The sequence below is a fragment of the Lytechinus variegatus genome, chromosome 13, assembly GCF_018143015.1.
Source record: "Lytechinus variegatus isolate NC3 chromosome 13, Lvar_3.0, whole genome shotgun sequence".
Taxonomy (NCBI): Eukaryota; Metazoa; Echinodermata; class Echinoidea; order Temnopleuroida; family Toxopneustidae; genus Lytechinus; species Lytechinus variegatus.
This window is the reverse complement of record NC_054752.1, coordinates 4,102,244-4,127,202: the sequence shown is the minus strand read 5'-3', so window position 1 is coordinate 4,127,202 and position 24,959 is coordinate 4,102,244. Positions and strand designations below refer to the sequence as shown.

The 24,959-nt window shown below is 38.2% G+C and overlaps 2 protein-coding genes across 3 annotated transcripts in view; both read left to right on the top strand.

The window, feature by feature from the left end:
- Positions 1-868: 868 nt before the first annotated feature.
- LOC121426332 (coiled-coil domain-containing protein 148-like) lies at positions 869-18,030 on the top strand. The gene is made up of 13 exons (XM_041622599.1): positions 869-889; positions 5,706-5,860; positions 7,447-7,835; positions 8,365-8,569; positions 9,512-9,674; positions 11,112-11,256; positions 12,783-12,989; positions 13,445-13,585; positions 14,363-14,481; positions 14,572-14,689; positions 15,356-15,406; positions 16,082-16,171; positions 17,108-18,030. Exons 2-13 carry the CDS (start codon positions 5,782-5,784, stop codon positions 17,255-17,257), a joined length of 1,857 nt encoding a protein of 618 aa, XP_041478533.1. The 5' UTR covers positions 869-889; positions 5,706-5,781; the 3' UTR covers positions 17,258-18,030.
- Positions 18,031-21,988: 3,958 nt separating this feature from the next.
- LOC121426289 (peroxisomal carnitine O-octanoyltransferase-like) overlaps positions 21,989-24,959 on the top strand; it is a 30,309-nt gene continuing 27,338 nt past the window's right edge. The window contains exon 1 of one of the 2 annotated variants that reach the window (XM_041622526.1): positions 21,989-22,068. In XM_041622526.1, the coding sequence (XP_041478460.1) occupies positions 22,044-22,068 (25 nt within the window). In that variant the 5' untranslated portion in view covers positions 21,989-22,043. Of the gene's footprint in view, positions 22,069-22,289; positions 22,402-24,959 lie in introns of those variants that run through there. The other variant, XM_041622525.1, reaches the window with a different exon arrangement.

Genomic DNA, 24,959 nt, shown 5'->3' with positions numbered 1-24,959 from the left:
TATTTAAAGCAAAATAGCAAAAATTGGATATTTGAGATGTTTGGGGAAAAAAGAGAGATTTGTTGTGTGATAGCTGAGTGCTTTTGTCTGTTGCGAATAGTACCAATCTTAAATGGACCGGAAGGGGGGGGGAACGGATTTGGAAAGGGTAAAGGTAGTTCTCAATGCCTAATTTGGGGCACCACATTCTGAGAAATACTGCACAAGTAGAGCAAGGCCTTTGACATCAACCTAGCCATATATTTTGTTAATTCTTTAACTTTCAAAAGAACAAACAAATATGTTTAAAATAATACAGCATCATTTCAAAAATAAATAGTGGCGTACAGAAAGGGACATTTTGGGCGTTTACCCCCCCCCCAAAAAAAAAAGAATATAATAATTATAATAATGATAATAATTAAATAAAAATAACGACCAAGAAAAGGAGAAAAGGAAAACAAAATTAGGAAAGACTGAAGGAAAGGGTAAAATATATATTATGTTAGAATCTATTAAAAAAAAAAAAAATTATTGAAAAAGTTGGATTTTCAGAAAATGAATTTTGCCCGACACGACATTGAGCTAGCCCCCCCCCCAAAAAAAAAAATAATAATAAATAAGTACGTACATGAAAAAAAATCTTGGTGCATTTTTTAACGCCACGTACTGGAATTATATTGCAATTATAAATACATGATAAAGTGACAAACTTGAATTCAGATTTATATTTCTAATACTCTGGTGTCGCCCATATAATCACTTTATAGGCCTAAGCATTTCATATCGGCCGTTCACCATCACCCCCGGCCCCCCCCCCCCCCCCTCCACCACTTTTACTTTTTTTTTCTTTGAAGACACTGTAAATATTTGGTATACCCAAGGTACCGTAATCAACGCTTCGCTGAAAGTAAGTCATCAATATCAGAGTTTGCTTTGTAATTTATGTGTTTCATTTCATTTTTGTAAAGGTTTACATGTGGAAATTTAATTTATGATGTTTACTAGAATAAATAATAAGTGCAACTATAAGGTCGATTGTGTTGTTTTCCCTGGTTGTTACTTGTAGTTAACGATACGCTCAACATGCTCAAGAGACCCGGTACCGGTATCGGCAACGCCAACAGAGAATGCTTTCCCTGCCGAGGGCGCGGCGGCGGCCGATGGTCCTGTGGCTGTGCTGTACTATAGTGTAGCGCTCTGCTGGATCTGGACGGGTCCCGAGCCGCGCCGAGTCATCATAACCTAGACAGGAATAACCGGGCATGCCAATAACCGTCGTTTCTGGGGATTTATTCAACAATTTCTGACATTTTACTGTAATCCCCATTTACCAACGGTAGAGTGTTCGTGTGACCTCGCATATGTGTACTGTTATCACGCCCTCCCTTTTGTCAATCCACTGTCCAAAGTTTGATGTAATTTTACACATGTCTAAGCCTAAGGTCGGATTTATAAACTACAAACTCAATACTTCACTTGATATTCCATTATTAAAATACTTTAAACGATATATAGATGAAAACTTGAAAAGGCATGAAAATTATACTCTACCGATCTTTACTTGGATTGGACACAGGAAAAGCGATCAAAATGGCAGCCAAACTATGAAATATTTACAAATGAACGGAGAGGGTGTCAACAATTTACGAATGTGATATTGATATTGCTTTCAATATCAATTATTATGCAATCTGCTCCACATGCGAGCTAAACTGCTACGATAACAGGTAGCAGACGACATTCGATATATCGAGACATTAAACGATAATGACGTCATTCAAGATGGCAACTTGCAAGAAAATCCGTCAGCTCAGGTGAAAATGTCTTAGATGAAAGATTTCTCGATCATCCAGAGGATTTTTATCAATAACTCCGGTCCAAGGTGCGCAATTACCGTAAGTAACGGTGTATTAACCGCACCTTTTTCTCGGCGGGATAGAAGCAAAAGTCGGGGGTGCGGTTTATACACGGTGACGGGTCCGAGCCAGCCCGCCGTAACCCCTCCCGTACATGTACGATGTCTGCCAGTTCACAACACGTCGAGTGGCCGGGCGTAGCCGCCCAGGCAATGTCGTTTAGAGGGGTATGAGCCGCGGGTAATGGGAAGCGAACGATCTTAATTAAATGATGTCTATAACAAACGCACCCACCTTCATGACACTAATTTTGACTTTATTCTCGATTCAAAGTAGTGAAGTTCCCTGGCTAATTTAAAAGGGACGCCAAGCATACTCGGTAATATTTTTGTCACCGATGAGCGAGAGTTGAGTGAGCTTGCTTAGATTGCGTTGGAATGTGGTTATAATGCGACTTAAGCTGGCGCTATTCAAAGTCCCGTTTCGCGCCAGCTTTTTTTTGCCTTCCTGTTTGCTTTTCATAAGATACCATGTAAACCATGCACGAGAGAGACGGCACGAAGCCGAAAAAAACAACTGGACAAAATGTCAATTTCTTGCTAAGACATTCATGCTAAGACATCAAATTTTCGAAAGTGATTGTGAGGTTGTGATGCAAGAAATGTGAATGTTTCTTCCTCCTACGCTGGGAAAGACACAGATCATAATTTGATGTACTGGCATGACTGGTACTGTATCGTAGTTTGCAATGTAATGGCAGTGCTATGTGTGTGCGTGTACACTGTGACTGTGAGGTGAGTGAGTGTGTAAGTTGCCAATATTGTCGGGACCGTTCTTTCTTTCTAACATTTGTAGATGAATTGATCAAGAACAGCAGATTTCCGCATACCGGTGATCTCTTTGGATACTTTGAAATATTAAAAACTTCGATTTTGTTTCTTCGTACCTCAAATATGCATGTAAATGTAAGATTTTTTTTTTATTTTTTTTTTTTTAGTCCAAAGTTGGGGGTGCGGTTAATACACCGTTATTTACGGTACCTATATTTCCCTGATAATGGAAACCATGAAACTGTAAATTTCGCTTAAAAAACAGTTTTAAATCACGACCTATAAAATGTTAGTTCACTTATACGTACGGGCCTCTAAGCTCTTCAGTCTATGTATTGGTGAGTGGAGCCAACGTAGTTCAGCGGAACAATGAAAATACAGAGATTGAAGCTGTTGGTCTAATCATAACCTTGTTTATAGAAGTTTATAGGTCAAATTTTGGGTAAGTCAATTAAACCTTATGTTGCATTTTAAAGATGACTACAATTTTTGTAACTGTATATCAAACAGAAGAGTTCATATTTCCCCAAAATGACTAAAACTGGGAAATTGAATGCCTAAAAAAAAGAACACTAAAGTGAGATGACACTTTTTAAGTTTAGTCCTCATAGTCATACATGATGTACAGTACCTTACATGTAGATTAAGTCCCAGGCTATTTTGAGTCTCGTCAATCTATAGGTGGGGGGGGAAGAAGAATTTGCACAATGGAAGAAAATGACATAATCTATGCTTTATCTCATTTGAATCATTCAAACAAGGGAGCCGACGCACCTACAAATTTTTTGCCCATCCGCGAGAGCGTGTTAGTGCGCTATGGCCATGCCTAGTAATGAATTTGTTTAAAGAACAGATCAGCGTCAACATTTGTCAATCCTCTTATGATTTTGCAGTCCTTCACGTTTATAATTTCGTGGAGCTCAATAAATCGCTCTCCTTATTTTTTTGAGGAGCTCAATTGAGCTCCTCAGAATTGCTCTCCGTGAGGAGCTCAAATCAATTCATTACAATACATGTATGATAAATTGTAGATTTTTCTTAACATTGTATATGCAATAGCTGTGTTAGCTATTACATGTAATCTGTGGTGAAACTAGGCCTGGGTCACGTCAATACGTTTACAAGATGTCATACGCGCTCCTGCTAAAAAAAAATTGAAAAAAAAAATTGCTAAAATTTCACATGTATCTTACATCTTTAAATCCATGAAATGGCCTCCTTTTTCCATAATTCCTTGAAATTACTTTGATTTAGTTGAAAACAATCAGAAAAATGAAGAATATTCACCACTTTCCCGACTCTGATTTGAACTTACCTCGGTAAATATTGTAGTCCCACATGTAGACTTCCATGGTGTTGCCATGAAAATCTACATATGGGACTGCAATATTTACCGAGATTAAATCAAAATCAGAGTCGGGAAAGAGATGAATATTCCTCATTTAGCTGAGAGATTTTAACTAAATCAAAGTAATTTCAAGGAATTATGGATAAAAGATGGCTATTTCATGGATTTAAAGATGTGAAATGTGAAATTTTAGCAATTTTTTTTCAATTTTTGTTGTTTTTTTTTTCTTGAGGAGTGCGATTTTTTGCTCTCCTTATTTTTTTTAAGGAGCGCGATAGGAGTGCCGGCGCGATCGCGCTCCTCAAAAATGAAGGTCTGATTTTGAAGACCAGGGGCCCGTTTCATATCATACAGATATTGCCGACCTAGAGTATAACATTTCCTCTCCCCGACGGAGTTATATTTTTCCCAAGGGATTATATTTTGCCGGAAGAAAATGCCCGGGGAAAATGTAGCTTCGGAGGGGAGTTGAAATGTTATGTATTCAAATGATAGACCAGGCAATATCTGTTATATTATATAGTCTATGTGGATTCGCCATCAGAGATTACATTCATCATCTGGCTCCAATCCGAAATTCTTGCTACAGCTCTGATCCATCTACATCATAATAGATTTTTTTGGGGGAAAATACATCAAGCACGTTCTTCATGCAATCGTCATAGCGTATACATCAAATAAACTACCTGATTAAGCAACTTGTAAGGAGCGAGTGACTTCACCTTAGTGAATATAACGCCGCAATTGACAATACAACGCAGTTATATTCACCGAGGTGACGTCAAAACCTAGAATATTACAAATGCTATCCCCACAGCTATGGTCACATGATGGTGTATTGACCTATCACTGATTCGAATCTACATAACCTATGTAATATAAGGTATTAGATTTGCATCAGAAAATTTGAAAATGACAAGGCTTTTTTTTCATTATTCATTATTTACTTCTAGTACCTACTTTTGACAATATTCTTGCCATCTACTTGCATAAAGTGTATGTAAACAATACTGTACAGTGGCAAATTGTATAGAATGGATAGAGGGCGAGTACATTTTGCTTCTTTACATGACGTCATCCAGCCACTGCCGAGAGCCAATTTATGAATGAAAATATAGTAAGCATGTGCATTGCAAGCCTTTCATAGCCCCACACAGTATTCCATCGAAACAAGTGTGCAATTCTCTATCACCTCGTACAAAAATCGACCTAGAATTTCACTTTCCTATATTTTGTATGAATTACATGTATGAAAGGTATTCTCAGAGGATCTATTTTCTCACCGATACCGCACAGGTAAGTGAATTTCGATTACCTCTTGCTTTTCAGCCAAAATCTTACGAATTAGCGTTGATATGGCATCGTGTTCGCTGGAATTTGTAGAGTCTATCGCAACGTGTACAAAGTCAATCTATTTCTGGGTTTCGGAGCGTCGTGTGAATATGCATGAAATTGCCGAGTCTCGATAATTTTCGATCGATACTGGAGCAATTCAATCAAGAACCAAGACCATTTCCCGCGTAGACAATGTGACCGGATATCGTTATCGCTATCGATACTTTCGCACGTAGTCCAAGGGAATTATTTTAGGTCTAATATTTCATAAATTGTTTAAAATTGATATAATACACCAAGTACAATTTGAAACCATCCAGTGTTAATTCCTTGTGTGTCTCTCTCATGAAATAGCCTCCAGATATCTGAGAGATTTGTGCAACAACAACAAACATCAAGTCAGAACCATCCGAAGATTGAGGGGGCAAAGATGACCGGTAGGGATTACAGAGGGTTCCTGACGACTCACAGGACTGGTGCAAGGGAGACGGGTCGTCCAGATGAAGCAGGTTAGTGTAACTTGCCAGGTGGTAGTACATAGTTATACTAAAGATCAGGAGGGAGTGTTTCACAGAGATTTAAGTCCGATTAGATGTCATGCTTACATCACAACCTGCACAGGGTACACACAATTTCATTAATTAAAGGGGAATCCATCCTTGGCCATAAAATGTGTTGGGAAGGAGAAAACTAAATTAAACAGAATGGTGAAAGTTTAAAAGAAATCGGACAAGCAATAAGAAAGTTATAGCTGCTTTAAAATTGAGATCACTAATACTATGTAGATTTTCAAATTGGCAACTTGGTAAGTAAATTATGACAAGGGGCAAGAACAACTTTTCCATAGGCCATTTACTTTATTATCAGGGATTTGTGGTTTTTTGTAAGTACCCATTCCCATGAGAAGTAATCTAAATATAACCCTGTTAGTATATTTTTTATGTCCTTATGAAAGAAAAATATTATTTGAAATAAAATGACATTTTAGCCATAATATGTATTGGAGTACATGGAAGAGTAGTCCTTGCCTTACATCGCTATGACATCCCATATGCGGCTAATTTGAAGTTTCCATGGGTAAAGCGATTACCAATATTTACAACTTTTAAAAGTTCTTGACTTTCTTGTTGTTTGTCCAATATTGTTCAAACTTTCACCTATCAACTTGTCTGATTCTTATTTTCCTTATAAAATCAAGTTCTTACTTGGGTTGGATTCCCCTTTAAGACACAGTAGAGTTCATCCTACATGTACAAACTAAACATGATCCGACAAACACATTGATGCTTTATTCACCAAATGTAGCTGGTAGATTAACTTTAATGCAGTATATATTCAGACTTTAATCTTTGTAAAAGTTACAATTTTGGATGTCATATAGCTTGAACCAAATGAGGATTTTCTAATGGATGTCATCACCGAGTGACAAATTGATGATATCACTTTGAAACAAGTTATCATGCTAAAATTATTCCAAAGATTTGTTCAAGCCTCCATCCTAAACCTACAATGTAAGCCTAAATGAGGTTTTGTGTTGTTCTCTGTGAATACCTTGATACTTCAAGCTATTGGTGGATTCATACACAGAAATGAACATCAGGGCCCTGTCTCACAAAGAGTTACGATTGATCCAATCAATCACAACTATAGAAAGCCTGCAATGTCAACACTTATTATGCATGTTCGAAATATTTTCTGAATGTGCTGTATATTTATACATCCATTGTTTTCTTGAAATTCAGTTTGCTTATCTTTGTTTACCAAGGACATTGTTCAACTTTTTTGTAGAAAATATTATGACATTGATGGCTTTCCGTAGAATTGAGATTGCTTGGATCAATCCTAACTCTTTGTAAGACAGGAAATGAAGCACAAGACATCAGAGAAAGTTTCCAGTATGTGTACAAAGTTTTCATTTGAAAAAGTGTCCCCATATCATTATATTTGTTTGTGTGTATTTATGTAAAATTTGATATAGATTCAATGTTATATACATCATTGTTTCACCTTAAAACTAAAACATTAATCATGAAGTGTGATATGCCTAACCTGCAATGCGCATTAAAATCACTCAATGTCTTCGCTCCTATTTAAGATAAGCTTCTAGTCCGCATGAAGGAAGGCCTTGGAAGCACTCGCTACACCAAGCTGGACTACGACCAGCTGAAGGCCGCTGCCCTGGAGCGGAAGATCTCGGGCAACCGCTCCCTCCTGAAGATGAACAAACTCAAGAGCTTCTCCAAGGCCAGCAAGGAGAACACCCTGCTCAAGCAACACCGGACAGTCTGGCAGAGGGAGCTGGGGAAGCTTGATGGCATTAGACATCGACTGGAGAGGGAGCAAGAGCGGCTGATTCTGCTGGGAACCTCGGAAGGATCGTCCATCACCATGTTCATGCTGGAGGCGGAGGATTACAAGATGCAGTTGGCGGAGGAGCTGGAGAAGTTCCGGAAGGCTACGGCTGAACCTATCTGGTCACTCAAGGTATTATTTCCTCTCTATGATAGGAACCAATGACAATCTTACAGTCATTGGCGGTAAATTCACCCTTTTGTACATTTATGAAGGTCGGAAAGAAGAGCACAAAGGCCACTTTTAAAGGAGCATGTAATTATTTTAGTTAAATCATTTTTTATGATTAAAGTGGGGCATGACCAAACAAGAAAGGGCTTGTTTTTAGTGGCGTTGACTTTGATCATAAAAAAACGGGCTTTGCATTTGGTAATGCCTTGGTCACATTTGCTCTACGGCAGCCGTACAGCAAGTCAAAAACATCAGTTTTAATTTTTTTTTGTAACAACTACATATAGATGGTTTGAATTAAAATTGATAAAACGCCTGATTTCGCCTCGCCGTACGGCAGCCGTAGAGCAAATGCGACCAAGGTATAATTGGAGTTATAATTGAGTTGGAGGCTATGATGGCTTCAGAATATTCTGAGGTCTGGAAGCCTAATACAGGGAATAAAAAATTCAATATTCAATGTTTCACAACATCAATGATTATTTCCTAGGATGATCTGAAGGTCTGGTTATCAAGGAACAGAGTGAAGCTGCAGAGTGGAGGAGATGACGAACTGGATGACCAACACGCTGAGGTCTGTGAGGTCATCGAGAGTGTCAAAGGTCAACAGGAAGCCGTCATGAAGCAACTGGAACATGAGCAGTGGGCGCTGGAGAGTGAGCTAGATGCTGGATTCTTACAAGGTCTTAGTCTAGGTGAGTACAATGGGAATGATATATTAGGATCTAGGCCAAGGCTATTCTTGCGACCAACTTGCGATTTTCTTGGTTCTCGTCCGAAGCAGTGGGTGCTATTGAGTATTATAGATCCCAAGATATTATTAGTCCAGGTAAAAAGCAGTTACGGAATGAAATCAAGACAAGTCTTGAGACCAATATATACTTGTCTTGGTCCTCATCCAAATTAGCAGGTACTAGCAAGTGAGCTAGCTCCTGGATTATTCCAAGGTCTTTGTCTAGGTAAATAGAAGTTAAGATGATGGTCAAGACTATTCTTGATACAAAAATGTGATTGTATTGGTCTTAGTCGGAAGAAGTGGGTACTAAAAAGTTTTTAGATGCTTCATTCTTAAAAGACCATAGTGATCGAAATGTGAAGTAATAATAAGAAATGATTTAGCTTAAGATCAGTCTCGGGACCAACATGCCCTTCTGTTAGAAAAGCAGTAGGTGCTGGAAATGATTTCTTGGTTTACTCCATCTGTGCTGAGACTGCTCTTCTTGTCTGAGGAAGGGCAGTGCAACAATAGTTATGACAAAACAATGATAATATTAGCTGGATTTATAAAGCACTTTTTGCCAGAGGATACAAAGCGCTGCTATTATTACCCCGGCCTTAGCTCGAGCTACCATCACCGGTGCTCAGTGCATGCAAGGAATTACTCCTGCCGGGTACCCATTCACCTCACCTGTGTCGAGTGCAGCACAGTGTGGATGAATTTCTTGCTGAAGGAAAACGCGCCATGGCTAGGATTCAAACTCACGACCCTCTGTTTCAAGGGCAAGAGTCAGAACCGCTAGACCACGATGCACCCACCAAGTTGGAGTAGACCAATGGCTACAATACGAAGTGTTTTCAGACTAAGCAGCAATCCACTATACTGTACTTTCCATATCGTATCTGACTTAATATTGCAGGTACAGAGAAGTGTGTGACGGAAGGGATCCCGATGGAGGCTGAGGTCCTGGAATGCCCAGATCTGGAGATTCGGGATGCTGTCCTACAGGAATTCCTTACCCTTGATGATAAATACAAGGAAAGACTGAGAGATCTTGATAGAAGGCACTCAAGCACACTAGCGTGAGTATCACTTACAGTTTGTGGGGGGAGGGGGAGACCATGGCTCCCTTTCCCCACTGACTACTGAATTCTGTAATTTCCATAGACCTTGTACAGGGACCACCCTGTTCTAGTAGGCAATGAGTTAAATTCCACCACCAAGAATAAAGAAATAACAAAGAGAAAAGAAAGGAAATTAAAAAGGGTTATGGTATTATTTGCTAAATATATTGTCAAAATCTATCACAAATTAACTCTCCTTACTGAGACAGTCCATTTTGGTTCACTCACTTTGGCCGCTCACAACTTTTGAAATTCGCTCCATACACCTCAAATTTATGGTAAATTGCCAATTCGTCTACTGTCAACTCGTCCAGTCACCACATGGTCTACTTTCATGTAGTCTAATGCCATTCCGTCCATCAACATTTCATCTAACAACCGTTTGGTCCACTCATCACTTCCTCTAATCACCATTTTGTCTATGACCATTTCGTCTCATAACCAGTTGGTCTAATATCCATTTTGTTTTCATTCATTTTGCACTATTTAACACTTAGTAAAAATGGTATACTAAATGGCTATTGGACCAACTGCTTATTAGATGGAATGGCATTAGACAGAATAAAAGTGGGCCACGTGGTGAGTTGACGAACTGATGGAAGACCAAATGATAGTAGACAAGTTGGCAATTGGACGAATTGGCATTAGATGAATTGGAAATAAACCAAAGTTATTGGATCATTACACTGCTAATTATTATGCTGTTAGGGTGACAGCTACTTGGCATCCAAAGCAGTTTTAGAGTTTTTTTATCAATAAAATATTGAAACCAGTGAAATAAATTTTCTGAAGATTTAGGGCGATTCCATGCTAGAAACGCATAGAGACATTATTCATAATGTGATATGTGCTATACAATAACATATTATTATACTTATATTTATTATTAGAAAAATCAGCTATTTTGCAACATTTTTCAACCTATTGTCCAAACAAAGAACTTCAATTTGTTTTGTGGTAATAATAGAGTACTTCTGGGCAGATATGAAAAATTGACAACCAACAAAAATATGCTGTCCATGGACGAATTAGAGGTGAAAATGTTGCTTGTCGTACGGGACATTCTGAGTGCTGTGCGACACACATTTTCACCCTTAATTCAGTCATAATCAAATGTTTTTTGTTGGTAATTATTTTTTCACATGACTACCCACTATAACTTAATTATTGACTAAAAACAATTTTTCATTGCTCAAGCAATCAGCTAAGAGACTAGAAATTGTTGACAAAATGTCCTGTACGACACGTATGGAATTGCCCTTTAAAGAAGACAGTTTAAAATGCTTATGTAATTGGATATACACTCATTTCAAAATCTCAAGACATTGTGGAATATATTTCATTTATTATGTCCATGATCTTTGATAACTGTTCATATTTGTTTCACTCCTGCAGGAACTCTTATGGTGGTTGGAGTCGAGATGATCACTTGATCTTTGAGAGCATAGTTGAGATGTACCCCAGAGACATGCAGAACAGACGTGTGCTTTACATCGACAGACTCAGAAAACAGTTTCCGAAGAGAACAAGAGCACAACTGGTAAAAGGCACGTTGTCAAATGTCAGAGCCAGGCCCTTCCCGCAGGAACCCTGCAAGAATCTTGTCGTGTTACATCATCACAGTCACCGTAGATGAAACAATGGGAACTGCAGGAAAGCTGCAATGAAAAGACGCATAGCATCCTTATAGCAGGATTCCTGCTAACAGACCATCCAAAGACTGTTGTCAGGTTTCCCAAGAAGCATAATGAAGATTCTGGAAAAGGCTCCTTGTCCAGAGTCTGTGTCGGTTCTTTCGGCTGGGAGGCTACTGTAAAGGCACTTTGCATCTTTTCATAGTAGCTTTTCTGCATCCCCCCCCTTTTTTTGTCTATGATTAAGTGTAAGGATTGGTGATGAAAGGCCGCTTGCAGAAATCCTGGGCAAAGGACAGGCTCTGGCTTTTAACAAGATACCTAAGAGGCCGTTCTCATTGCGCTTTCTAAAACTAGTTTACTGGAAACTGATTCAGGAAACCAGTTTGGAAGATCGCTTTGCTAGCGTTCCCACGAAAGTGGTTTAAAAAATCACTTCACGTAAAGCGATCTTGTTGTAATGGAAACGCAGTGGGGTGATACGTTTCGCGCAAAATTTGAAACCGCAGGGTATGCATTCTACACCTGTTGTGTGGAGTAGCGCGCTCTAAATATCCAAAGATAGCTTCCCGAAGGAGGGTTGTGTCCTCACGCTAAAACCAGTTTAACGAGCCAAAGCGATCTTGAAGACTACATCGCAAGGTGGTTTTCTGAACCGGTTTGGAAGATCACATCCAAGGTCGCTTCGATCGTTCTCACTACATGTAAACTAGTTTCCATTAAACTCGTTTCCACTAAACTAGTCTAAGGAAGGCAGTGAAAACGGTGACTTAACAGGGGACCTGCTGTAAAGGCACAGTGTATCTATTAAAGCAGCCTCCCCACATTCCCCGTTATTGCTTTGTCTCCGATGAAATGTGAGAATTAGTAATGGACAGTCGCATGAGGGGTCCCTTTTAATAGAAAGGTGTTGAAATATGTTGATTTGCACTACCAGCTATGTGCAATCAGCAGACAAGGGTACCCAGCATTTATATTGATTTTTGGCAACACCTCATCTGGATTACTCCATTAGCTGAGTAATATCTTACCTCGCTACAGTTGGATAACAGTTTTTTTTGTAAACTGTGATCTTATCCCTAACTCATGAGGTACAATGAATCAAGTTCATTTGAAAGACTCTTCTTTCTTACTCACTTGTTCGCTTGAGTAGTCTGCACTTTCTAATGCTACTTAGAAAGAGCAGACTACTCAAGTGAACAAGGTGGGTTAACAAAACTTCTCAGGCATCATGGTAGGCTCTGCAAAGCAGCATTGCAAAAGTTAGGAGTAGAGAAGATGAGGTGTTGCTGAAATATGTATTTTCCAGATGCATGCTGTTTCCATTTGTTTTGCAATCTTTCCTTACCCCACAACCCATGCGTTTGCACTTTTTCCTAGTATTGCACAGTATATTCTTGATGCTTTGCCGCTATTGTTCTTAAATATGAAGGTCGAACACGAGGACTGGATGATTACCCATCGATACCACACCCGCCTTAGGAACACCCTTGTCAGCTGCTGGGCCAAGGACAAGCAGGAGCTCTATGAGAAGGCAGCGGCAATCTTTGCAGATGTTTGCCTCGCGGCGGAGCTCGAGTCCATTGCAGCTATCAATGAACAACGACAAGAGATGATTAACCAACAGCTTCGGGAGAAGGTAAATTGAGGAGGTAGTGAGAAAGTGTGTATGGCCGCCAGAGAAGATGGTGAAGTTATGGTTCCCGTGGTTACGCGACTTTACCTAATGGGCTCAATTTCCAAAGGCCACTGGACATCTGTCCGCAATTCAGATTTGATTGAAACATAGTAAATTTTGTTGCCAATTCTTGAGACATGGAATATCTAACTGCATAAAGTTCTTAATCATACAAATAGTTATGTTCAAATCTCTGACAATGCTACCATCATAATTGGAATAAAAGCAAATTGAATATATAGTGTTGATGACATCCTAGCATTTGTGTGATTGATTATGATTTGAAACCAACATGGCCTTTACTTTTTTTGTGAAGGATTTCCTCGAAAATATGTTTCATGAATGGTTTATTTATTGAATCTTTTTATATTTAATCTTGGCTGCCTTGTGGCATCTTTAATATCTTCTTTGATTAGATTGAGCTCTGGAGAGAGCAAAAACTTGAGGCGATGCGGATCGAAGCAGAACTTGAAGCAGAAAGGCTGAAGAATGTACAGAAGGAGATGGAATTGGAGAAAGAGAAGGAAGAAAAGAAGAGGGCAGCAGACAAGCAGAAGGTAAGGCTTAGACGTTGAAAAGTCTTTCAAATGCCAGCAGCAAAAAAGGATATACATACTGTGAAATTATTATTAGACCGTTCTGTATTGGTGGTTGGTAGGAAAGTGAGTCAATAGATATTTTTCAAAGTGCACAATATTGTAAGGGATTGTCAGACCTGCCAACCAGTACGTTTTTGGCCTATTTCGTACGTTTTTGCAACCAAAATACCTACGGCAGAACATTTTTTTTCTAAAAAATAGGTTTTTGTATTTGTTGGGTTTTTTTTTACAAAATCGTAATTAATTGAGAAAAATCATCTCCATATGTCTCTATTTCATGAAATTTACGAAGTATGGTTATTAGATCAATGTAATTTCAGGTAACCTGTTTTTTTTTTCATCTGCAAGAGCAGTGCGCATTTTAGCTTGCATGCAGCTTGAGCGCCGCGATGAGCGAGTGTGCCACGCATTTTATTATGATATACACTTTTTTGGGGAAAAAGACACTTTTTTTTATAACAGAATACAATTTTTCATCCTCAGAGTTTGGCAGGTCTGGATTATAATAAAAGGAGCCATTGCATACACTTTGTTTTCCACTGTTGCTGTTTATTTTCATTTTTCGTAATCCAAATCCAGAACTAGGCCCTGCGTAGATTAACATGGAGCGAGGGGGTGAGGGGGATCTTTGTGAGTGGAAGGTGGATCTGGCCACCCCGCTAATCAGGGACTAAATTGGATTTTAAACATGGATGACTGAGTGACTTAATGATGTGACATCTACTCTTCCAATAGATCCAAGTATATAAGGAGCAACTGCAAAAGGAGCATGAAAAAGAGGAAGCCCAGAAGCGAGAAAGACTGGCTGAACTCCGGAAGGCGATGGAAATACAGGCTGAACATGACAAAGAGAGGTTAGTACACAAATACAGTAGACATGACCTAGATCTTGAGAGGATTATTATACACGTACCTTCTCATGAAATCTATGTTTCTCTTTTCAGAGTTGCATTCCGTCAACACCTGCAAGAGCTGAAGGAAGAAAGGATGGCAGAAGAAAAGATGAGGTTAAGGGAGGAGGAAATAGAGAGGGAAAGAAGACTGGAGGCGCTGAGGGAACAGGTAAACCATATATATTATGATAATCTTTATAATTTGAAGCAAGAGTGATGCTATAGGAGGGGCAGGGGTGATTTACCCCCCCCCCCCCTTCTTCCCCCTTCCCTCTTCCCTATGCTATTTCAATTTGTGAAGAAAAAGTGAAGGAGAAATTTAGGAAGAAGAGTACCTTAAAGTGTGGTCTTGGTTGTGCAACTCTATATTGTATCTTATTCAAATATCACCTTGGGGTATCTTGCCTCTTCCCCCCCCCCACAGATTTCTTTTATGATAACAAAATGAAACATGTATCATTAAGTGGAACCTTTAGTTTATCTAAAACAATGTTAAATGTACGTGTGAGCATGTTATGGTCCGCTAGTTCTTGCCGTCATAATTGAAACACAGGGTCATGGGTTTCAAATACCAGCCATGATGTGGTTAACTTCATCAAGAAATTGATCCGCACTGTGCGGCACTCGAGTTGAGGTGAATGGTTACCTGGCAACATTGATTCCCTGAATACTTTTAATAATGGCCATCAGTAGCAGCTCAGCTGTGGCTGTGGTAATTATATGATACCATGTTTCAAGCCTAGTGGAGTATGTGCGTATCTTAGCTGCGCGATTATAAATGCACCTACCTATTCTTATTATTTTTAATTTTTACTTTTAAAAATCTTTCTTTCAGGTTGCAGTGCATGTTGAGAGTGACCCAGTTCGCATGATGCAAGCTACCGCAGTAAGTTATTTACCACTTTAGGTTTAAGTTATCGGTAGTTTATTTCTGTCGAAGCATTATTCCAATGCTCAAGTTTGGATGGGATACATGTATGTTTATTTGATTTGGTATCACCATAATCATCACCATCATCACCATTGTCATCATCATCACCACCATTGTCATCATCATCACCACCACCATCATCATCACTATCATTAATATCACCACCACCATCATCATCATAACCTCCATCACCACCACCATCATCATAATCATCACCACCACAATCATCATCACCATCATTATCACCTCCATCATCGCCATCAATATCAGCAACACCAACATCATCACCTGCATCATTATCACGATCATCTTCATCAACACCACCATCATCATCACCACCGTCATCATAACCATTATCATCACCATCATTATTATCACCACCACCACCATCATCATCATCACCTCCTTGATCATCATCATCATCACCATCATTGTGATCAACACCAACATCATCAACACCATCATCATAACCACTATCATCATCATCACCATCATTATCATCAACACCAACATCATCATCACCACCATCAACATAACCATTATCACCATCATCATTGTTTACTCTATTCTCTATGTACTATCCATCGCAAACCAAATTATGGCATGACAACCTTCTTGTCTTTCATTCAGGCCTCTAAGGCTCACCTGGGTATAGGAGTAGAACAAGACATCAACATCCAGCAACCTTTGTTTGAAATGAATACATTCAGCTCAGATAAGGTAAGTCAAGATTCTCGTATAAAAGTTATATCAAACTTGTTATGAATAGAAACGAATGACACATTGTCAAGTTTGTGTCTGGTTTTAATATTGTTTTCTGGTTGTTTCTTTTAATCCAAATATTCAATTTAGAATCAGTTTCGTCAAAACAATCAGTTTGGTCAAAATTTTATCAGTCACTGAATTTAAGATCATCCGAATAGCATGGGTAAAATAACAGTGACTTGACATTTGCTCCGGAGACAATTGTTCTTGCAGGGTTACGGCTGTAATAGGGTTTTCTGTAATAGGTTAAGGGTAAGGTTTAGGGTAGGGTATAGTGCTAAATCAATGGTTGAAGTTGGTCATTCCATTATTGGTGTTAAAATTTACAGCCGAGCAATTGTCACTGGTGCAAATGTCATGGAATCAAAATAACATTGAGATGGTGTGCATCAAAATTTATTGAGACTAGCTGCATGTGATCTTGCAACGTGGCCCAGGCTTGACTGTATGCAGAGTTTGGTTTAACAATGCGACTGGAATGTGAAGAATCACACACTAGGTTTGGAAGATCACCCTCAAAAGAGTTTTGACTTGTATGTGACGTAATGTTTAAATGGCCACTCTGATAAATTTGTCAAATTTTTTGCTCATGCCGGGCCTAGCCTGTGGAATTCTCTCCCACACAGTTTGAAAACCTAGACTTCAGTGACCACCTTCAAGAGTAACCTGAAAACATACCTGTATAAGAGTGTTTTTTGATAGACATTGAGATATTGTTCAGACAGTATTATTTTACTAACAATTTTTTTATTTCTTGTGTACCACTTTCCTGGTTTATTGGAAAAAAATAGAGAATTATTAAGGACTTCAAAATAGCACCAATATGAAGGAAGGGGTGGGTGTATTTTTGTATGAACGTTTACAAACTTGCCTTTCAAATAAACTTTTCAGGTGATGTCAGATCCAAGGCTGAAGCTAGAACAGGCACTGAGGAAAGCGGGTCTTCATGAAAATCCTTACGCAAGGCATATGATCAGCACAACGAAGCCTTTGAAGGCCCCGAGGCCGGATATGAAGTCGAGTTTATTCAAGGACAAATGATGGTGCCTCCATATAATATAGAACGAAGATTACCACCTTGAAGTTAGATGGCATTTCAAAGAGCAAATTTGACGTCGTCTCCGAAGGCTAGTAAATGGAGCCTTTTCAGGAATAAATGACGGTGACATAGAGATATAAGCCACCTTGAAAGTAAATCATTGTCGCAAAGCATTTGATGTCATTTATGCTGGATATTAAATCTATCCTTTTTCAAGGATAAATGATGGCAATACCATACTATAAACACAACCCACCTTGAAATTGATTGGTATATCAGTGCTGCAAAGCATTTGAAGTCATCTAGACTAGATTTTAAAATTAGCCTATCAAGGATAAATGATGGCAATGCCATAGAAACAACCCACCTCCATTTTAACTCTGCCCGCTTTGTAGAGTCAAGTCACATTCTGTTCGCAATACACACAGAGTACATTGTCTATTGTTCATACACAATAGTGATGTGTGCATTGCATTGTACTTTGTACACACCAAGCTCTTTTCTTACATTATTAAAACAACCAAAAGGTATTGTGAGCTGAATTAGCATAGTCCATGCTAAACCTTGAAATTAATGTGGCGCAGGAGTGATTTTGTCTGTGGCGGGCAAAGAGTGATATGTCAGTGCCTGAAAGCATTTGAAGGCAACAGGTCTAGAATAGCTGATGGTGCCATGATATAAACACAGCCAACACTATCACCTTGAAGGTGTCAAAAATGAAATGTCACGGCCACCAAACTTTTGAGGGTAGCAAGGCTGGATTTGAACTCTATTCTGTCCAAGAAAAAAATGATGGTGCCACCATATCAATATCATTCAGTACTACGTAAAATAGAGACACCAAATATGGATGTGAAAGAGAACGTTTGGGATGATAAATGGTATGTCTACACCACAAAACCTATTAAGGCACCTTGGTCTAGTGTGCAGTTACATGTCTCTTCAAGTATTATACTGTCTAGTGAGTTTTCACGTCCATGACACACTACAGACCCAAGAACACAGTAAATGTATTGAAAAAGCCTGTCAAATGACAGTGAACAGCTTGGAGGTTTTTGTTCAAACTCTGTGACCCAGAACGGCAGATTCATCCTTAGTTTAGGACTTGAAGCCATGGAAACCTTCAGAAGTTATATCTTTCTGAGTCTCCAGGGAACAATTTTACTTCACAAATTTGAATAACATTTTTGGTCTTAACAGAAAAGCTCTCAACTAAGTAATGTACAGTCGTATGTAAAGATATGCTATACAAAATTCTGAATGCATAACAGTCATTAAAAAATGTGGAGAAAATTGCGATTCGATACAAGGAAAATTATTCCTTGGGGGCCGTTTCATAAAGCTGTTTGTAAGTTAATAGTGACTTTAAGAACAATTGGTGAACCTTTCTTACGAGTTTAATCATTGCCAATGAACATTTTGCGGTTGATCAGGGGGTGTTTCATAAAGCTGTTGGTAAAGTTAAGAGCGACTGGTGATCCTGTCTTGCGATAAATGGTACACACCATTGGCGATGATCACCAGTCGCTTTTAAAGTCGCTCTTACGAACAGCTTTATGAAATGACCCAAGGGCTTGGAAATGATTTCAAAGACAATTTGGGGTCTAATACCGCAGTTTGCAATCTGAACTGCGGTCTTACTCCAAACGGGGATTTGACGTAATGAGTTAGTCCAATAGCCATTTAGTCCATAACATTAGTCTAATTGGACTAAGTGTTAATTGTGCAAAATGAATGAAAATAAAATGGATATTAGACCAAATGGTTATGAGACAAAATGATCATCAAAGACAAAATAATGATGAGACGAAATGATGATTGGACCAAATGGTTGGTAGACGAAATGTTGATGGACGAAATGGCTTTTTAGAATAAATGAAAGTAGACTTTGTGGTAAGTGGACTAGTTAGCAGTAGACGAATTGGCGATTTACCAATGATATTACCCAACCATGCCAACATAACTGGCTTAGCACCAAAGAACATGCTCCAGTCATGTGTAAAGACGTGCTCAACTTTATATCCAGCTTTGATTTGACCATGGACCTATGGATGTGGCCCACCTTGATATTTGTTGTTTTAGCATATACAGCGCATTTCATTCAGCAGTGAATGTGTGTGTGTGTGTGTATTGAGTTTTGTCAGACGTGTATCAATCAGATATGATTATTTACGTCTGGGACCGACCTTTAAAGGGGAAGTTCACCCTGACAAAAAGTTTACTGTAAAAATAGCAGAAAAAATAATAAAAAATATTGCCGAAGGTTTGAGAAAAATTCATCAAATAATTGAAAAGTTATTAGAATTTCAATTATTTGATTTGTGACGTCATATGCGAGCAGTATTCCTACATAGCGAATGGTAAAAAATCAATGAAATGTCATTTTCTCAGAAAATTGAAAATGGTTTTCACTGTAACTTTTGTATATCAATAGACAAATCATTTCACACCCGATCATGAAAAGAAAACAAAATTGAGTCATCAGGAACCATACAAAATTTGAAATTCATACATTTTATATTACATAACACATGGGGCAGCTGCTCGTTTATGACGTCACAAATTCAAAATTTTGAACTCTAATAACTTTCTTACTCTTTAACGGATTTTCCTCAAACCTTCACCAAAATTGTTTACTATTTTTTCTGCTATTTTTAAAACAAAGTTTTCTTCAGGGTGAACTTCCGACCTTTAACGTCACCATCCGAAAGACGTGACCAGGGCTCGAACCTCTGCATCAATTTGTAACTTCCCCACATAGCTTGGATTACAGGCGCACGCCACAACGCCCAGTTGTATATATATTGGCTTTTGAGTTAGCCTTGTTTCTGTTTATGATAAATAACCATAACGACATCAATGGTTGACTTCATGCAGTGGGCCCACGCTTGTAAAGCTATGTCTCCACATTTTCCCCAGGGGGCAGAGATTGTGCGTTAATCCTTACTTAACTGGGCTAGCTTGCTAGCTCAAAGGGCCAGTCCTCCGGGCTGAAATATTTATGTCTAAATGAATAAAGTAAAATTCACAGAGCAAAATGCTGAAAATTTCATCAAAATCTGATAACAAACAGTTAAGTTAATGAATTTTTAAAGTTTAGCAATATATTGTAAATACAGTTATATGCATGTCATCATGAATATTCATTGGTTGGGCTGATGATATCGCATCCTCACTTTCCTTTTTCTTATGTTATTACATGAAGTCATAATTGTTTCATTTTTTTCATACATGTGTGAATGATAGGTCTCCCTTGTAATGAAATGAGTTGCATCAATGAATACGTAATGCACTAGATCAGTTGTCATTCCAATTTTTGGGGGTTCTTGAAGGAAAAAAATTGATTAAACCTAATTTCATATAATAAAATACAAAAGAGCAAGTGGGGATCAGACATCAGGTTTCTCATTGAATAATCATAAAGACATGCCTAGAAATGTTTTATTTGAATGATGCAATTCTTTAAAATGCCATAATATTGTTATTCCTTGTCTGATTTTTCTTCATCTGTTCAAATCATATTCTCAGCCTGGAGTAATATTCCTGGGAGGCGTTATTGTTCATCTGCCAAACTAATGTGATGTTTGAATAAGTTTTTAGCTATATGTGTATAGAATGGCCAAAAGATATTTATTTATCTCAAGATATAGATTTTTTATGGTAATGTACTATTTTCAGAATTTTTATCATGTTCTGTATTTCCCTAATTGTGCTGTATTTTTCTGTTATGGTATTCCAAGACATTCCACATTCCAGATGATATGTCTGATGTATTTATAGTACAAGTGATTGTATTAAATTATATTTGAGATAGGATACCATGTTTTTTTTTACTTTTCAATTCTTGCCTGTTCTACTCTGTGTCATTGTTTGACAATGATTATTTCATGTGTCAACGAGCATGAGAATATATTAAAGAAGTCATGACAAATGAAACAGATATGAATCAAACGATGGTTTGGAGATACTGACCCGTATTCTGAAGTCGGGTTTAACTTAAACTGGGGTTTAAAGTTGTGGTTAAAGTATGGGTAGCCAATTATTACATAAATCACTAACAGTAGAGATATCATACTTCAGCTCATTTGGCTCTCAAATCATTTATGATTGTCAAGGAAGTATAAATTGATGATTGTCTTTACCATTGATGAATCAGGAAAGAGCACAGTAAACATAAGAAACATACAACTTAATAAAAATGTTGATACTTTTGGCTTCCCATACTTAAACCACAACTTTAAACCTGAGTTAAAGTTAAACCCGACTTCAGAATATGAGCCACTGTGTGAGGGAGAGGTTAGAGGGGGGGGGGGAGAGAATGAGTAGTTAGGAGGAGGAGGGAGATGGTTGGGAGGGGGCAGGGTAAGATGAAATTTAAAAATAAAGAAAAAATGAATGAGAATTAAAGAGATATTAAAAAGAAGAATACAGATGAAAATGCAGAGGGAGTTGAGAGAGTATACAATCAAAGAGGAAAAGGGAGAATGTGAGGAATAGGGGACAGGAAGATAGATAGATTGAGAGAAGTAAGAATAAATATGGAAAAAAGTCTGCCTGTGCTGTGTCCGATGCCGGTGCCGCGCAAAACCTGAGGCGGCCCCTGGCCTGATGACCGAAAGGCCTGACCGCGTCGATCCGCCAAACGACCGTACCCGGCGCGGCCGGTCCTTGATCCTGCATGTACGGTATACTAGTACGGTATGCTTCAACCCCGCCCCCTTTTTTAGGCTAGCGCCATCGTAGTGCATCGTCGAAGTTCGGGAGCCGTTTACGTGCGTTTCAAAGTTCATGAAAAAATCTTGTGATTCGTATGGTAAGCATAGACTGATATATTTTATACCTCGACCTTCGTCTTTATTTTTTTTTCCATTCTCTGATCTGGTACTAAGGGGCTGATAATTAAAGGAATTATTTGGTAAACGTGCATTTGGCGTCGAGTGTATACTACGAATTGGATTTTGTTTGGTCGGTTCTACGGAACTATCCCCTCTCTCTCCCAGAGCTTCGGCACTGCGATCTTACTCATAGCTCATGGCCGCTAGAATGCCGCTTGACGTGGCGAAGAGAAGTCTCCAGCTTGCACTTCACTCGAGAGCGATCAGACCTTTTTGGGACAATCAGATTCGGAATCAGATTGTAAAGAAAAGTAAGCTCAATAGAGACTACATTTTTTTATTATATGATGGGGTGTCCAAACTTTGCGGACTTTTCAAAAATATTTTTCAGGCTTAAAAGTTAAATTTGTTCACAAAATATTCACAATTTAAAACCAATTACCTAGAGATTACCACCACCACATTGACGGCAAGATCATAAACTATAAAATCATTGACAGAAATGTGAAGTAGGTCAATTTTCGCCGGTATCGCGATCTCCAAATTCTATTCCGATTGACGAATGCATGCTGTGCTGAAAAACCGTTCTGAAAAAGTGTGACCAAAATTTTTTAGGAGATTTAAACAAAACCTCAAGCACAAAACAGCTATATTGCATGATTTTTTTTTTTTAAATACAGACAAATTATACATCACTTGAAAGGTTTTTTCAAGACAAATTCAATGGTGAACATGGTGAAGACCAAATTACAATTGGAGCACCATAACTGAAGATACGGCCTCTTAAAGGGACGCTATACTCGGAACTTTTCTGCCACCCAAGACAAGTACCCATTGCATTGGGTGGCAGATCTACAGGTACTTGTAGATCTAAGAAACTTCCATACTTTTTTTTCATGTAGGTTTAGTTAATTTGACTAAAATGCAACACAAGAGGTGATCTTGTAGAGCATGGCTGTGTTACCTTCATATTTTTCTTTTTATTTTTCTTATTCAAACAGCTTCTATTTGTGAAAATAAAGTATACAAGAAGAAAGATAACAATAAGACAAGAGAAGTGCATGGGACGCTTTGCGTTGTTAAAAAAATTTAATCAACTCTTGGGGGTCTCATTCCTCAACAGACTTTAATCAGAAAATAAAAATGAATGTCCCACTATACTTCCCGGTATCTGTAAGATTTATATCATTCAAAAGTAGAAAATTAAGTTTTGCAAGTAAATTTTTTTCTTTCTTTCTGTTTGTCCATGTTCACTCTGTATTCTTTCTGTACTATAATTACCATGATGTCTCAAACTTGTTTGCAGATCCAAGAATGCGAGATCAGACAGCTGGAGCTGCAACAGTAGCTAGAAATGTACTCCACTGCTTAGAATTATAGAATATATTAACATTAAATATATTGGAATATATAAAGTTAAAAAGCAAGTCTCTGACATTATCTGAATTTGTAATACATTTAAAATCACATTTACAAAATAATCTCCCTCCTAGTCCTAGTAAACATAATAAAACAGGGACCCATTATTGTGTACATCATGTGAATTGATGAGACAGCTTATTGATATGATGACACAAAACAACAGAATATAGATATAGTCATGTATCTATTCATTTTAATACCAGTACCAGGCAGCAGTCAATGCATGGTCTGCGCCTGTACACCATGAAAAAAATGAGACTGGAATTAAACATGCTTTAATTCCCGCCTGTTTTTTTTTCTTGAAATATTAAGTTGAAATTATCATTAATTTATCATCAATACACATAATTCATGCAGAAATCAAATGCACAACTTATCACCTACAACTAATTTCAATGGGTTTAACAATAACATACATGCATCAAGTACCACACCCACGGCCACCACGCCCACTCACTCCTTTCGGTCAGCCAGGCCATGGCACCAAAATCACACTCTAGGCGGCACAACATGGGCTTGCATTCGCCTCTTGCGCAGCTATGCGACACATTCTTATATATCAAAATTAGATTTTCTGATACAAATACACTTCAAAGAATTAATTTATATCTGATATTTGACTGTTCCCTGGAAAATTTTCTGTTTATACGGCTTTGAAGTAAGAAAATAGAAACATGATTTACCTTAAGTGTCCAAAACCTCCTTTTTGTAACGAAAAACATTGCCGACATTGAACTGAAATCGTCACTAACTTGTAGAAGAAAGTCTGCCAATTTTAATGATACTTAACACATGCTTATTTGATGCCCCTAGAGGGCGTCAACAAGTAAAAGTAACTTGCAAGAGATTAACCCGGTTCTGGAGTCATATTTTCCAAAATGGCGACTTCCATCGTGTGACGACGGACAGGTGGTGCTCTCGAAAACGGCCTTAAAAACAACATTTTGGCGATGCAAATGTGAGTAAATTGACTAGAAATAAGAAGTTTAGATATAATATAAAAAGATCGTAACATTTTATGAAAAAAGGATTTGAAATGTTGATACACTGGCTCAATGAATTTTGCCCATTTTGTGTGTTGGCAGAATAGGAAATGTGTTAAACGCGAACCCGTTGCGATCGCTACAAAACAAAAGGTGAGATATTTATATCAGATTGACGACAAAATGCTGAATTAGTCAGTACCACATTGAACTCACATTTTTTATGACATCAGCTTGCAAAATGATGATATGTTGATGCTTGTTGATAACAGATTTCTTCGGAATGGGGCGCTAATGGTGACAAATTTGCTGATCTTTTGTCAACATTTTCATGAATACTGAACTCATCCTGAAGCAACTTACACCAAAGTGAAATTTAGGTCGCTGTTCACGTTGATGATGTCAGATTTTATTGGCTTGTTTTTGAGATAATGACCGTCCGCGAAGTATGGACACGGGCATGA

Coding starts and splice junctions, on each gene's coding strand:
- LOC121426332 (XM_041622599.1), top strand. CDS start 5,782: ATGACCGGTAGGGATTACAGAGGGTTCCTGACGACTCACAGGACTGGT. Junction 5,861..7,446: donor GGGTCGTCCAGATGAAGCAG/GTTAGTGTAACT, acceptor CTCCTATTTAAG/ATAAGCTTCTAGTCCGCATG. Junction 12,990..13,444: donor ACCAACAGCTTCGGGAGAAG/GTAAATTGAGGA, acceptor TTCTTTGATTAG/ATTGAGCTCTGGAGAGAGCA.